At 57.8% G+C, this 14,943-nt stretch overlaps 1 protein-coding gene across 1 annotated transcript; it reads right to left on the bottom strand.

The window, feature by feature from the left end:
* Positions 1 to 1,704: 1,704 nt before the first annotated feature.
* GFAP (glial fibrillary acidic protein) lies at positions 1,705 to 9,592 on the bottom strand. The gene is made up of 9 exons (XM_028092747.2): positions 9,126 to 9,592; positions 8,090 to 8,150; positions 7,799 to 7,894; positions 6,891 to 7,052; positions 5,271 to 5,396; positions 4,847 to 5,067; positions 4,243 to 4,286; positions 2,388 to 2,473; positions 1,705 to 1,746 (listed from the first exon to the last, which is right to left on the bottom strand). Exons 1-9 carry the CDS (start codon positions 9,590 to 9,592, stop codon positions 1,705 to 1,707), a joined length of 1,305 nt encoding a protein of 434 aa, XP_027948548.1.
* Positions 9,593 to 14,943: the final 5,351 nt, after the last annotated feature.

Genomic DNA, 14,943 nt, shown 5'->3' with positions numbered 1-14,943 from the left:
GGCCGGGGGGCACGGGGGCTGCCATGTGGAGCAGGGTTGGAGTTGGAGTTTGCTGGGGGGCTTGGGGTCCCAAGATGATCAGCGAGAAGAAGCAAGTTGAGTCTTGTCCCAGGCCGTTTCCTGCCCTCTCCCCCAGCCCCAGCCTCTCCTGAACAGATCAGAGTCCACTCTGGGAAAGGCCACGGCCATTGTCTTTATTTACCTTAGTGAGTAAAGGCTGCAGTGGTGCTCTGAAGGTTAGCAGCAGTGGGTGGCAGGAGGGAGTGGGGGAAAGGGCACCAGGTCTTGGAAAGAGGGAGGGACTCTCACTTCTCTGGCCTTAGAACGGCGAGGGGTACCCTGGAGTGGGCCCTTTCAGCCCTACTTCTGGGCACAGATAGTCCTGTGCCTGCCCCCCACAGTCTTCCCATGGAAAGCAGAGCACAAACCAGAGCCTTCACTCTGCTCATGCCTCCATTTCCCGAATGATAAACTAGAGTACTACCTACAAAATGAGCGTACACTTTGTATTTGAGTAAGAGGAGAACCACAAGGGCCCTTGGTTAGGGGAAAGCAGCAGGTCACTGTAGGGTGGAGAGTGTCAGATGAATGGGGGTGGCTTCGCCCAGCAGTGTTTGCTGGGGTCTCGAGGCAGCAGCTACAGTAGCTCCGACGCCTGGGTGGAGGGATTATGCAGCAAGGAAGGGGCCTTTAGCATGGGACAAAGTGCGCCCTGCCCCCGGGGACGGCTGCCTCTCTCTCCTGTTTGAGCATCTTCAAGAGGATGAGTCACTTCCTTGATTCCCCATGACCCAGAGGCCAGGTGTACCTGGTTGCCCACAACCCCCAACTCTGATGTCTAGCATCATCCCAACTGCCTCCCCTACCATCTCCACCTGCCTCCCCTCCAGCCTTATGGAGGGTCGACTCCTGGGCTTGACCTCTCTGTAGCCAACCTAGGGGCCAGGCAGCTCCCCTCTACTCCTTCCCAGCACCCATTCCCTCTCCACTTACACTATAGATCCTGCAAGTGCTGAGAATCAAACTCCCACATGCCCATGGCATGCCCACAGCGTGCCCACATGTCAGCTCTGTGGGACTGAGACATTTGAATCGTCACTCAGAGGGCCCCTCTGGGATCTGGGCAGGCCAGGCATTCTGTCTGGGCACCACTCCAAGTGGCAGGATGTCCCCACCCGCTCTCAGACTGCTCGGGGTCAGTCTAGAAGAAGACACCTCTGGCCAGGACTACCTTGCCTGTGGGGGTTCCTGTCTCAGAGTCTTGGTTGTCCGCCAGCAGCCTGACGAAACCCCAAGGCCCACTTCCCAGTTACCCCCAGGGACCCCCAGCTCTGGCAATAGTTGCCATGACAGTGGGGGTTAGGGATGTCGAGGAGGGCAATTTTTGGGGTCCTTGGCCCTCCCCAACTTCTCTCCTTCCTCCCAGTTCTAACCCAAGCTGCTGGCCATGCCCCTCCAGGCCGCCCCTTTGGGGTAAGTGCCTTGTTAGTTGGAGTTACTGGGTGTAGGGTGGGTGCTGTCTGGCAGGTCTGGTACCCACGGAGCCTAGGGCAGCAAGCTGGTGTAGAGGTGGAGGGACGAGGGGAGCAGCCGGGGTGAGTGGGAACTCGGGTCTGGGGGAGTCCACCATCAGAAGAGGGGCAACAATCCCATCTGCTCAGGCCCCTCACACTGTGGGACAGGGGCCACCTGGAGGGTCCTGCCTCACATCACGTCCTTGTGCTCCTGCTTGGATTCCTTTATGACCTGCAGGGGGCACAGAAGTGCACAGCGCAATAGTTAGGGACTCACACAGATATCAGGCCCACCACTTCAAGGCCATACAACTTTGGAGAAGTCCCCAGCCTTCCCGGGTCTTTCTTCTCTATGGGAGCAACCAGCACTCCCCCTCAAGAAGCTGCCAGGAAATGAGGTAACACTCGTAAGCATTTAGCGCGGGGCCTGGCACCTGGCGAGCTGATGTGGTAAGATTAGCTAGTAGTGTCGCGGGTGTGACAGGGAGGGCTTATGCCAAATCCCCCCTTCCTATTCCTCCAGCAGGTTCCTTTTATCAAGCCGGAAATTGAAAGTTGGGAGTGAAAGCTACTAACTTTAATTTTCTTTCTCTCTCTCCCCAGGCCTGGTGCTGGGGGCACCTGCGTCTGAGGGTGAGACAGGGAGAAAGTCCAAATCAGGACTCCACCCAGTGGCCTGGGCACCCAGTCTCCCTGGAACTGCCAGCGGAGGGGATAGGGAGTTGAATTACATCCAGGTTCCTTCCCCCCTTCCAGAGCCTCCCTGGGAAGCTCTTCTGAGTGATTGAGAACCTTCTATGTGCAGTTTAGGCTTTCTTCCAAAGCCTGGTCTCAATTCTGCCAGGGCCAGAATCTCAGGTCTGCTCTCCTTACCTCTCCGTCCCGCATCTCCACGGTCTTTACCACGATGTTTCTCTTGAGGTGGCCCTCTGACACGGACTTGGTGTCCAGGCTAGTTTCTGCAGGCACGGGGACAGGAGGCCTCCTGTTGGCTCCTGGGCCACTAAACATCATTCCCCACCCCCAGCTTCCCCATGAAACCCACAGTCATAGGGATTGAAAGTCTATCCAACTAGGCAGAGAGGACCTAGGCTCTTTCAAAGGGGCTGGAGCCCCCCAAGTCCCCATGGTGCTAGGTAAGGCCTGGCTGCTCCATCCAGTGCTTTGCTCACTTTCCTGGCCTGGCTGCATTTCAGTCCCTCTGCAAGCTCTCGCCTGGTCCCTGGCTTTCTGACACCCCAGCGATGTGCCGAGGAAGGAGCACATGGGCTTTGAAATCAGGCAGGCCAGAGCTCGAGTCTCAGCTCAGCCACAAGGCTGTGGGCAAGTTAATTTACCTCTCCCAGCTTCAGTTTCCTATCTGCAAAATGGGGATGATGGTGTTTACTTCTCTAGGTGGGAGCAAGGAGTCAGTTCACTGAAATAATACATGTTAAGTGCCTAGCACATATGAGTGCCCAATACACGTGGGTCCCTTTCCTGTTCCCCTGCCCCTCCCTTACTTCTCTCTGCCACTTCTCTGGGCTCTACTGACCCTTTACTGTTTGGCACTTGGCAGTATTACCTCAACCTGCTCTGCCTGGTTAAACTTCTGATGCTGAACTAGCCCCAGGACATGTATAGCTCATGTTCCTAAATTTCTAGAGCAGAAGAAGGTTTTGTTTTTTCCCCCCTTAGATAAGAAGCATTTGAGGGCCACATCCAAGTCAGAAGTAATTTAGTCCCCCCCCCCCAGAGAGAGAAATGTAACATGTCACACTCACTAATATTTAAAATTAAGAGCAGGGAGCATAAAACTTTATTCACTACAAGAGCTGCAGTCCAGGGGGAAATAATCCTCTGGGCTGAATCAGCACTGAGCTGAGCCGTGGAGCCTCGGGGACAGACGAATTGAGCAGAGAACCTGGCCACCAGGCACGGCAAGCCCCGAGGGGCCCTCCCAGTGACGGGGAGGAGGTGAGGTGGAGGCTGGCATTCGCCCAGGGGCCCCATAGCCTCTCATCTGAGCACCAGAGGACACATCACTTTGAATACCAACCAGCTCTGCTAGTTTAACCTACATTTACCCTGTGCCAGGTCCTGGGCTGGGCACTGAGGTCGCTGGGAAAATGACACAAGCTTGGCCCTTTAGGGAAACCTGGGAGGAAGGAGCCCAGGAGGGCAGGGAAAACAGGCTTGGTGAGGCTCACTCTCTGCCAAGCTGAGAAAAGCACTGTGTCTGAGAGTCTGAGAGGCAGGCTGCTAACCGAGAGCCGGCGGGGCTCCATTTACAATCTGGTGAGCCTGTATTGGTATAACTTGTATTGTGAGGCTTTTGAGATGTCTTGTGACCTTGTGACTTTCCCCTTCTTTGGTGCGTTTGCCCCCTGTAGTGACAAGCAGTTAAAAAAAAAACAAAAACATAAAACACTCAGATGGGCTGAGCTTGATCAGGGCTCTGTGGACAGGGCAGAGGTTGAGATCTTCACCCAGTTCTGCTATAGGAGGGGGTGCAAGGTTAGGGAAGGGGGCACAGGGCAGAGCAGGGCAGAAGGAGCCGCAAGCCCCACCTGGAATGCCCTGGGCTGCTGTGTTCTGGCTGGAAGCTCTGCAGTGAATTATGGTCCCCAAGGCGATCCCTGGACCGGACCCCTTTGCCCTGGTCCTCGGCCCCAGGCCAGAGTAGCAGCCCACCTGGGGGAGAGGGCAGGAATCCAACACCCTGCCCACAAAGCCCTGCTCTACTGACCTCGGATCTGCAGGTTGGAGAAGGTCTGCACGGGAATGGTGATGCTGAAAGACAGCAAAGGCAGAAGAGTGACCGGGCAGCCCAGGGACATCCCCGGGGCCAGGCCCTGGTCCAGGGGGTTATCCTGACAGCCTCAAGGCCCATCTCTTGGCTTTCTCCAGCAGCCAACACGCTCCCTGAGGCTCCAAGAGTCTGCAAGGGGCTTGGGTGTTGTCCGCCAGGGGAGCATCTCTATTTGAAAGCTTGGAGGACTGGAGGAAGGCAGAGGGGAGGAGGAAGTGGTGAAGAAAGTTCCAAGACCAAAGAGACGGGTCAGGGGAAAAGAAGTCCAATCTTCATTGGGAGGGTGGGGAGTGAGCCTCTTAGTTTGGGGGGTGACCCAAGTCCTCGCTCTGCGACCTCATCAACATTGCTTGAATCGAATCCATTCATTTATTCACCAAACGTTTATTGAACACCTACTGGGTGTTGGGCGAGCACTGTGCTGAGCACTGGGATAGGAGAGGGCAGGACACAAGCTGAATATGACAGTCCCTGAAGGGAGCAAGGAGACTCCGGGGAGGGGCAGCAGGGAGGACTCCCCAGGGCCGCGGTGGCAGCTCACCGGTTCTCCTCGCCCTCCAGCAGCTTCCTGTAGGTGGCGATCTCGATGTCCAGGGCCAGCTTGACGTTTAGCAGGTCCTGGTACTCCTGCAGGTGGCGGGCCATCTCGTCTTTGAGGCTCTGCCCCTCCTCCTCCAGCCGAGCCAGCGCCTCCTGGTAACTCGCCGCCTCCCGCGCGTGCCGCTCCTCCTGCTCCCGCATCTGCCTCTCCAGGGACTCGTTCTGTAGGGTGGAGCCGGCAGGTGCCTCGGGGAGGGGTCACACTGCCCGCCCTCCCCCCACCCCCCGGCCTGTCCCCGGCCTCCAAGTAACTTTTCAGAGCCCCCGCCCGCAGTGCCGGTCCCCGTCCCCGGCTTGCGTGTCCCCCGGGGGCTCCAGCTCGCGCGCACCCGCTTCCGCCTCGCTGCGGCCCCGCCCGCGCTCACCGTGCCGCGCAAGGACTCCAGGTCGCAGGTCAAGGCCTGCAGCTGGCGCCGGTAGTCGTTGGCCTCATGCTTGGCCTGGCGGAGCAGCTCGGCGTTGCGGGCGGCTGCGTCGTTCAGGTCCGCAAACTAGGGGTGAGAGGGCCCTACGCTCAGGGGTGGCTGGGCCGCACCTCTCTGGAGCCGTGTGGGCTGATGGGTCTCTGGGAACTCAGGGAGATGGGCAGGACCCCGGGCTTGGTGTCCAGGTCTGCCCAGGACTCTGGCCCTGGGTGGGATTATTCCCAGCGACTGTGACCCATGGGCAGAGGGCACAGAAGGCCCCTGCCACGTCTCCAGCACCTAGCACAGTGCCTGGGCAGGGAATGAAGGACCAAATGGCGTTTGCCACAGAATCCAGAATCTTCTGCACTGGCAGCTCTATCCAGGAGACTGAACCCTGACCTCCAGCACCGTGGCCAGGGGGTTCTGGTGAGCAGTACCCTGGGTTCTAATCGTGCTCTCTCCACCAGCTTGCAGTGACGCTCTCGTGGCTCCATCCAGGCTTGACCTGCTCAGAGCCATGACCAGCTTCTGCCACTCTTGCTCCTCAGCTCGGCCCCTGGGCTGGCATCTCAGGGCCCTTGCCCTGTGCTTTCTTGCACCCCAAATGCCCCTTCCCTCTTCTCTTCATGTTCTTTGGCTGCCAGTCCCACCTAGCCCACAAGCCCCTAGCCCTCCCTTCTATGATACCCTCCCCGTCCCCCACATTACATCTATATAAACCCTGCCCAGCAATGTTCTCTCTAGACAATGTATTTGGGTGCACATCACGTCTCCTTGGTGGGACAGGTCTCTGGATCCTTGGCAGTGCTGGCATGCAGTGGGTGCTCGGTAACCCGGGACACAAACAGCAGAAGCATCAGGAAGTGCAACGGCTGGGATTAGACATCCGGCTCTACCATTTAGGAACTGTGTGAGTTTGGGCAAACTGGTTAACCTCTCTGGACTTCAGTTCTCTCATCTGTCAAAGAATAGTACTTTCTTCACAGTGAGTAAGATAGATAATGCATGTAAAGCACAGGGCCTGGCACACATCAATGTTGGCTAATAATAACAGTAATAGTAACAATAATAATGATAATAATAATAATAAGAAGTACTTATCGGAGGGACGCCTGGGTGGCTCAGTTGGTTAAGTGTCTGACTCTTGGTTTCAGCTCAGGTCATGAGCTCAGGGTGGTGAGATTGAGCCCTGCATGGGGCTCCATGCTCAGCATGGAGTCTGCTTGAGATTTTTCCCCCTCCATCTCCCTCCCCCTCGGCTCCTCCCTCTGCTCATGCTCTCTCTCTCTCTCTCTCTATCTCTCTAAAATAAATAAATAAAATCTTAAAGAAAGAAAGAAAGAAAGAAAGAAAGAAAGAAAGAAAGAAAGAAAGAAAGAAAGAAAGAAGAAGAAAGAAATACTCATTGGCAGTAATGGTGTCTGTGTGACCCTGGGCAAGCCACCTCATTTCTCTGGTGAAGGTCAATCACCCAGAGAGGATCCTCTCCCAGCTTCCTCCACCCTTGTTCCCCAATTCTCTTGTATGGAGCCAGTAGGGCTGCCCAGAGGAGGCAGGCTGGCCCACAGTCAGGGCTACCTTGGACCGGTACCACTCCTCGGCCTCATGCATGTTGCTGGACGCCATGGCCTCGTACTGCGTGCGGATCTCTCTCAGGGCCGCCGTGAGGTCGGGCTTGGCCACATCCAGCTCCACGTGGACCTGCTGCTGGGCTAGCTGCTCCTGGAGCTCCTGCACCTCCTGGGCAAGATGAGAGAAGGCGATGCCAGGACCGGGGGCCCGGGCTGCCACTGGGGTTTCCCCACAGTATTCTGCCCTGGTCTGCCTGCCCCTTGGACGCTGACGTTGGCTAAGGGAAATGGGGCAGTTCTAGTTAGAGGAAGTGGCATGGCCCAGGCTAGGGGAGCAGAGGGTCGTTTGGGGGCCTCATGGTGTCCTCCTCCCAGGTTCGGCCAGGCAGGAGCACTGAATGCGTGCCTGTGTTCTTGTGGGAGAGTGACCGAGTCCCCGTGGTGTGGGTGTGTCTATGGGTTCCCAGGTTCCTTGGCATCATGGACTCTGAATCCATAATCTGAAGTCAGAGAGCTCAGTGGTATCTTTTTAAAATGAAGGGCTCTCATTTAAATGGAGACAGATGGCAGTGGGGGTGATGTCAGAGAGACTAACTATGTGACCTTAGCAAGTTCTTTAACCTGGCTGGGCTTCGGTGTCCTCTGTTTCACAGAGATCATACTGGGAGATCATACTGGGAGGGTCCCTATCTCACAAGACTGTAGTGAAATAAAAAATGAGGCAACAAGGTCTGTTATAATGCTTAGTAAGTGGTGTGTGTCTGTATGAATTTCACCAGGGACTGAGGATGCTCTGTTGTCTCTATGTCTGTCTCCCTCAGTCTCTCTCTCTCATTTTCTTTCTCTCTGTCTGTGAGTATTTCTCAATCTCAGGCTCTCTGTCTCTATCCATTCCAGTCTCTATGTTGGCCTTACCTCCTCGTGGATCTTCCTCAAAAACCGGATTTCCTCCCCTAGAGACTCAATCTTCCTCTCCAGATCCAGACGGGCTAGGGTGGCTTCATCTGCCTCCTGGAGCAAGGAGGGGCAAAAGGCTGCTCTGACCCCAGACTCCTCCTCCCCGCTCCCTAGCCTTGTCTGATCCCTCCTTCTGTGGCGGGGGAGAGCAGCACATTGTTCTGGAGGGCTGGGCTTGGGGGCTATTTGTGTGACCTGCCATCAACCCTTTACCCCCCCATCCCTCCCCCTCCCCTCCACCTCCCTGACCTGTCGATAGGTGGCCAGGTTGTTCTCAGCCTCCAGCCTCAGGTTGGTTTCATCCTGGAGCCTGGGGTAGGGGGACACATTCCTGGGTCCAGGCTCTTCTGAGGATCTTGGACCCCTGCCCCCCAATCTCCCTGGAGGTGGCTGCCAGAGAGAATCCCCACCCCCAGGACCAGTGGAATGGCAGGAGGAGTGAAGGGCATAGGGTCTCAGACAGAGCCTTGGCCAGGAGGGTGAGCAGACAAGGACCTTTGCTTTAACTCATTACTAAGGTGCTTTATCAAGGCTGGTCCCCTGTTCCTACTCACACAGGTGCTTTCACCAACATACACTCACTGCTGCATGCACAAACACACTCATCCTCCTGCACTTGAGGGCACACACACGCACACACACACACACACACACACACACACGTGCGTGCCCTGCCAGCTCAGCAAAACACCCGTCCCTGGGGTTTCCCCTGACCTTTGGAAATGGGTTTTATTAGAATCTCTGCTTCACAGCTCTGCAGGCTGAAGTGGCTTGACCAGGGTCATAAGCTGGTAACAGGGAGCATCATCTGTGTTCCCGAAGCCAGGCCTGCTCTTTCCCGCACCTCCTTTCCCCTGGGAGCCCAGTCCTCCTACTGCCCACCAATCTTCTCTTCCCATTCCTCCTCTCTACGGACCCAAAAGGCCACCAGGCCCTGCAGTGAATGAAATGCGAAGACCCTGCCTGCGGGGTCCCTGACTCTTCCCGCACAGCTCTCCCCAACGGGGACGTGCTGAGAGTACGCTGGCTCCTTGGCCAGAGGTCTTCGGGATTCAGATCCCTGAGACTCTGGGCTCCTCCCAGTCCCTCCCATCATCTTGGGGAGCAAGGACAGCCCTCCCCTCCCAGAGATGGGGAAACAGAGGAGCCAAGGATCATGGAGGCAAAACCCCCTGCCTGACATCCTTGCGGGTCTGCGGCACTCCCGCTGGGCCGGGGGTGGGGGTGGGGGGCATCGGGCATCTTCCCTGTTCATGAGGCCCCTCTCCCCGGGCCCCCTCCTCACTTCTGCCTCAGGGTGCCCAGGTCCTGCGTCAGATTGTCTCTCTCCACCTCGAGCCGGGCGCTGCTGGCTGTGAGCTGGTCGAGCCGCAGCCTTAGCTCACGCAGCTCAGCCTGGTAGACATCGGCCAGCTTGGTGGGCTCCTTGGCCCGCAGCTGGTTCAGCTCCGCAGCCAGCGCCTTGTTCTGCTGCTCCAGGAAGCGCACCTTCTCGATGTAGCTGGCAAAGCGGTCGTTGAGCTCCATCATCTCTGCCCGCTCACTGGCCCGTGTCTCCTTGAAGCCGGTGTTGAGGGCCCCGGCCAGCGAGAAGTCCACCCGGGCTGGGAGAAGAAGCGGCATCCTGGCCAGGGAGAGGCGGGTGCCCGGGCCCGGGCCCAGGCGGCGGCTGGAGACCAGGCCTCCCCCGAGCACGTCCGAGGAGGAGCTGTAGGAGCGGCGAGCCGCTGAGGTGACCCGTCTCCTCTCCATGCTGGCCAGACTCCGGCCGCTCCTGGGAAGTGAGGGCTTTATGGAGGCGTGGGCCGGCCTGGCGCTGCCCCAGCCGCCCCGGGCAACGCCCCCTGGCATGGCCTGAGGGGGAGGGGCCGGGCCACAGCTCGGCCATGGGGAGAGCCCTTCTCACCCCACCGAGGTCACCGTGCCCAGAGGCAGGGCCTCCCGGGCCTGCCAACCCCAGTCTGGCCACAGACAGTGACCCTCCTGGTGCCTGGGGCTGGATGCTCCGTCTGCGGCCCTGACCACTGGGCAGGGAGGCCCTTTCCCCAGGAAAGGTCTGGATCAGATGACCTCTGACCTGCTTTCCACCTCTTAGAGCCCATCACAGCACTCTTCCTTCGAGTGCCTGCTAAGTGCTGGGAACTTGCAAAGAACAAACGTGTTCTAGCCCACGTTGCAGTTTCCTGCTGAGCCGCATTCCCAGCAGACTGTTGGACTCTTCCCCTCCGAACATGGGCGTCCTGCATTCCTGCTTTCTCCCCCTTCCCTGGAGGTCTGGGGCTGTGGGCTGCAACTGGACACCAGCCCTTTGTCTAGAGGGTCAGTTGAGGCCTCTGTCTAGCAGGGAGGCGGGGGAGGATGAAGGAAGGAACATGGAAGCTTTGAGGGAGCAAGAGGGGCAGGCGCCGCACTCCCTGGCCTTCTCCCTGGACCCCAGTTAAGCCCCTGCCTCAGTCCCAGGGGGCTCGCTTGCCCCTTGCCCAGCCTCTCTGCACCCCGGTCTGGAGCCGGGCCTTGACAGCCACACAAAAGCAATTATGGATGCGCTGGCTGTCCTGGCTCCCATCTTTGTTCCCGCATCACCCTGTTTTCCCGGCCACCCCTCACCTCACTTTCACACTGGAGATTTATCTCCTTTGAGTTCCCACACATCAGGCTGAGAGGACGGAAAGGCCTCTGGGGATGAGTCAGTGTGGGAACCTGGGAGCCACTGGGTCCATACTAGGAGCCCAGGGCCAGGCGTCCTGGAGCCTGACCCTTCAGATCCATCCACCCTTCTGTTCTGGTTCCACGGGGGGCCAGAACCTCACCCAGGCCCCTCACCCATCTGTGTCCTTGGACTTCTGGGAAGCCCTCATCTCCCCACCCCCCCTGCTGCCCATGCTTGGGCCTCTGATCCCCTTCTCCTGGACACTTGCTGAATAGAGCCTTGTTTTCCACCACTGGTCAGGGCGCCACACGGAGAGGGCAGCCCCTGGGGGGCTGTGCTGTTTTTATCCCAAGATGCCAGGCTATTAGGCAGAGTACAGCCCAAGCCCCCAGCTCAAAGAGCTTCTCGGAAGCCTCTGAGGGGGCCGGGGTGCAGTGGGGGGCAGGCTCTGTGCCCACCCCTGACCATTGTGTCTGTGCCAAGGTGAGTCATGCAGTGGGCACAAGGGGAAGGCCCGGGGGGGGGTGCGGCCAGCCCGGCACTGCCAGGTCTCTGGCTCTGCAGACAAGGCCTGGCTGCTTGCCCCCTCCCCAGCTCCCAGAGCCAGCTTCACCCCTGAGCTCCAGACGGGGCAATGCCTCTTACCCCACGCTGGGGAGACGCACTCCATTTGGGCATGTTATCAGCTGCCTGCCGAGGTTTTCCCTGGTGAGTCCCAGCAAGAGAGGGAAGGTGAAGGTCTCGAAGTCTTCAGCCACGCTTGACCCTGGACCTGAGCAGTAACATGGGGAGGGGACTCTTGGGGAGGGGATACCCCATGACTTTTGATCCTGCTATGGGTGGAGGAGCTGGGAAAGTCAAGGGGCATTAAAAGGAGAAAAAGATGGGACAAACCCTCATCCCAATTACTCTCTGTGACTAGGAGTGGCTGTCCTTCTAGCTTGCCGGGAAAGTCACAATATACGGCCTTCTCTCTTTGTTCCAGTGAAATCTAGTTGAAATGAGGGTAAAGCAGTCTGGGGGGTGGGGCGGGAGAGATGGAACGAGAGCAGGAAGGGCTTGTCAGTGAGGCTCAGTGACTGGTCCCTCTGTGTGTGTGACCCAGGCTTATTTCAGCAGCAGCAGAGAGAGGTCCCCCCTTCACCCCCTTCAGCCACCTCCCCGGACCTGTGTCACCCAGGCTCCTTGGCTCCATCCTCAACCTCCATCAGACCCTAGACCCATTCCCCACACTCAGCCCTTAACTATCCAAAGATGTCCACACAAGAACCGGAGAGGTAGATAGACATGGTCGTGGTTGTTTGCCAAACTTTCATTATTTTGTATGACACATTCGCTGTAGAAAAATCAGAAAATATAGATAAGCAAAACGAAAAAATTTAATTAGCCATGATTTCACCACCTGGAGATAAACACTACCAGATTTCCCTCCATATATATGTTCATTTTTTTTTACAAGTGGCCTCATGCTGCACAAATTATTTTGTAATTTGTTTTTTCCAGTCAGCAATATGTTGTGAACATCTTTCCATATCAATAAATATTTATCTACATCATCATTTTAACAGCTGCATGGTTTTCCACTGTATGCATTAATTTACCCAAGCCCTATTGTTAGACACACAGTTGTCCCCCCGCCCCTCTGTTCTAGATCACACTATGCTGCACAGTTGCTTCAGGCAGATGCAGCTGCCAGCCTCCACGACTACTCCCATCCTCCTGGCCTGGCTCAGGCCCCATCTCTGTGGTCCCTCCTCTCCTGCTTCCCTAATCTAAGGGCCTCAATGTCCAAAGCCTCAAGCCAATCCCTAGACTGACTTCTGCATGGACAGCAGAAAGCTGCCGGCCTTGGGGAGAGGATGCCTGATGCCTCTCCGAAGGGCCTTCAGCCAAGCCATGCCCCACTTCAAGCCGAGGTGGAGACAAGATGGTCTCCCACCTCCATGCCCCGCCCCCGTGTCAGAATCCGCCAGGATGCCCTCCTGCCTCCTGGGACAGATCAGTACCACACCTGGCCTCAACGCACACACAAGGGTGCCCAGCATTTTCTAAATTTGCCAGTCTCTAATTCAAGCCACTAGACTGCTGCCCACTGGCTCCCCTTGTGCCCCGGCCCCGTTCCCAGTGCCTGGCGCAGCATGTTGGTCCGCATGCGCCGGTGGGATGAGGAGAAGTTGGGACTCTCCCTTGGACTCCTTGGCTACCACTGAGTCCATCCACCCCACGTGGGACCCCTCCCTGAGCAAGGGAACCGGGCCCTGGTGGCCACTAGATGGCAGTGCTCAGCTGCCCAGCTCCGAGCGGCCGCAGGGTCCCGCAGAGGGGACAGAGCGGGTCTCACAGCGGCAGGCAGGCTTTCTAAAACCCGGATTTCTATCCCCCAGAGGGATCACCTCATGTATGCTCTGGAGTTGCTTCAGACTGCTCTGACAGTGCCCTCTAGAGGAGAGAGGGGCCACGGCCATTCAATAGCTACAGGATCTTAGACGACTTCAGGAACTTCTCTGAGTCTCCATTTGCACACCTGTAAAATGGGGACTCACGACACTTAGGTCCAAGGTAGCAGAGAGGATAAATTCAGGGAAAGCCGGACACAGCAGCTGCTCGACAAATCACAGCTTCCATTTAACAATACCCACCCGGTGCTTTACCTAATCTGTGTTAGCGATGGCCTCGGCCTGGAGGGGCAGGAGCTAGGCCTGCCTCGGGGGAGGGGAGGGGGCGCTGCTGTGTCTTGTTGACCCCGCTGGGGGCGGGCAGGGGACAGCGTATAGGAACCTCCCCAGGACAGTTACCTGGGAGTGTGGACAGGACACAGGGGGCAGCAGCCAGGGGAGAGAGGGTGGGAGGCGGCACCGTTTGCCCCCAGACCACTAGCTGGGTCTGCCAGGGACCACGCGTGAGTCATCTCTGCGTGCCCCGGAGGAGACTCAGAGTAGAGCCTGTTTCCCAGCCTGCTTTCTCACCTCCCTGACTCCCCCTGGGGCTCTGTGCCTCCATCCTTGCCCTTCCCCAGCGGCAGACTTGAGGCCCAAAGCTCCATCGGTTTGAGAAGCTCTTGGTGTGTTATCATGTCCCGTGGGAGGGGGTCCCTCCTGCCCCTCAGCCTGAGGCTTCCCCAGGAGAAGGGCCCCCATGGAGAGGGACTTCCTGATGTTACGACCTATGTCCTCCCATCAGAATGGAGTCTCCCTAAGGACAGGGTCCCCCAGGACACCCTCTCTTCTGTGGGAGCTCCCTGATGCGAGCACCCATGGTTCACTGTCAGATAGGAGCCCCTTGAGGGCAGGGGCTCTCTCCCCGTCTCAGCGCGGAGGAGGGCTGCCTGAGGCCAGGGCCGGTTCCCTCTCCTCTCATCTGTCAGCTGGTGCCGAGGCAGCCCCTGGTGAGAAGAGCCCAGCTCCTGTGGCTGTGGAAGGGTTCCTAGATGAACCCCCAGACTCTTTCCCCTTCCTCCTTCCTGGCCTTCTCCTACCTTCACACACCCAGGGGCCAGGCTGCTTCATTGGGGTTAATAAGCGCAGGCCCTTTCTCTCCAACCCCCCTCTCCCCGCCCTCCTGGGCGCTCCAGCCTGCCCCCTACTTTCCAGCCTCTAACCCTGAGACCTGCTTTTTAAATGCTTTCCCTGATCTGTTCTGTTCTCTGCTCCCCTCCTTCTCCCTGCCTGACTGCATCCCTCTGGGAGGGTGGGGGGGGGGGCAGATGTGTCCCTGGTGGGAGGAGAGGGCTGGCGGGCAGCCTGTTATTTCCAATCCAGTGGTCCTCCAAATGGACAGGATGAGCCAGGGAACAGGGGTGGCAAGGCTGAGGGCGAGCTGGAGGGAGTGTTTCTGGAGAACCGGAAACCACAGCCATGGTCTCCAGGCCCCATGACGTGGCTCTGGTCCCTTTCTCCCCCCACAGCCTCCATCCCAAGCCCTCTGAGATCCCTCTTCACAAAAGAACCGTGGAGGAGGGGAGGGCGCCTGGGTGGCTCAGTCGTTAAGCGTCTGCCTTCGGCTCAGGTCATGATCCCGGGGTCCTGGGATCGAGCCCCACGTTGGGCTCCCTGCTCCGCGGGAAGCCTGCTTCTCCCTCTCCCACTCCCCCTGCTTGTGTTCCTGCTCTCGCTGTGTCTCTCTCTCTCTGTCAAATAAATAAATAAATAATCTAAAAAAAAAAAAAGATGTAAGAACCATGGAGGAGGGGAAGACAAGCACGAACTAGATTTCATCTGGGACCCACCATCCCCCAAACTTAGCTAAGAGCCAGAGGGACATTCCTGGGAAAACCTGGAGCTAGACGAGCAGGGGGGTGAGAGGGAGGACTCCTGAGCTAGCAGCGGCCAAGGGGCACCCCATGTGGTGACAGAGTCCCCTGGCGGGGGGGCGGGAGACAGAGCTGATGGCTGAGCGTGGGAGGACCCAGAAGGGAGAGCCCAGTCCCCTTGCCCTTGACAGGTCCCAACACCAA

Source organism: Eumetopias jubatus, unplaced genomic scaffold (genome assembly GCF_037043125.1).
Source record: "Eumetopias jubatus isolate StellerSeaLion01/CBP00866 unplaced genomic scaffold, mEumJub1_p1.0 scaffold_10, whole genome shotgun sequence".
NCBI classification, from domain to species: Eukaryota; Metazoa; Chordata; class Mammalia; order Carnivora; family Otariidae; genus Eumetopias; species Eumetopias jubatus.
This window is presented reverse-complemented; position numbering and strand designations above follow the sequence as displayed.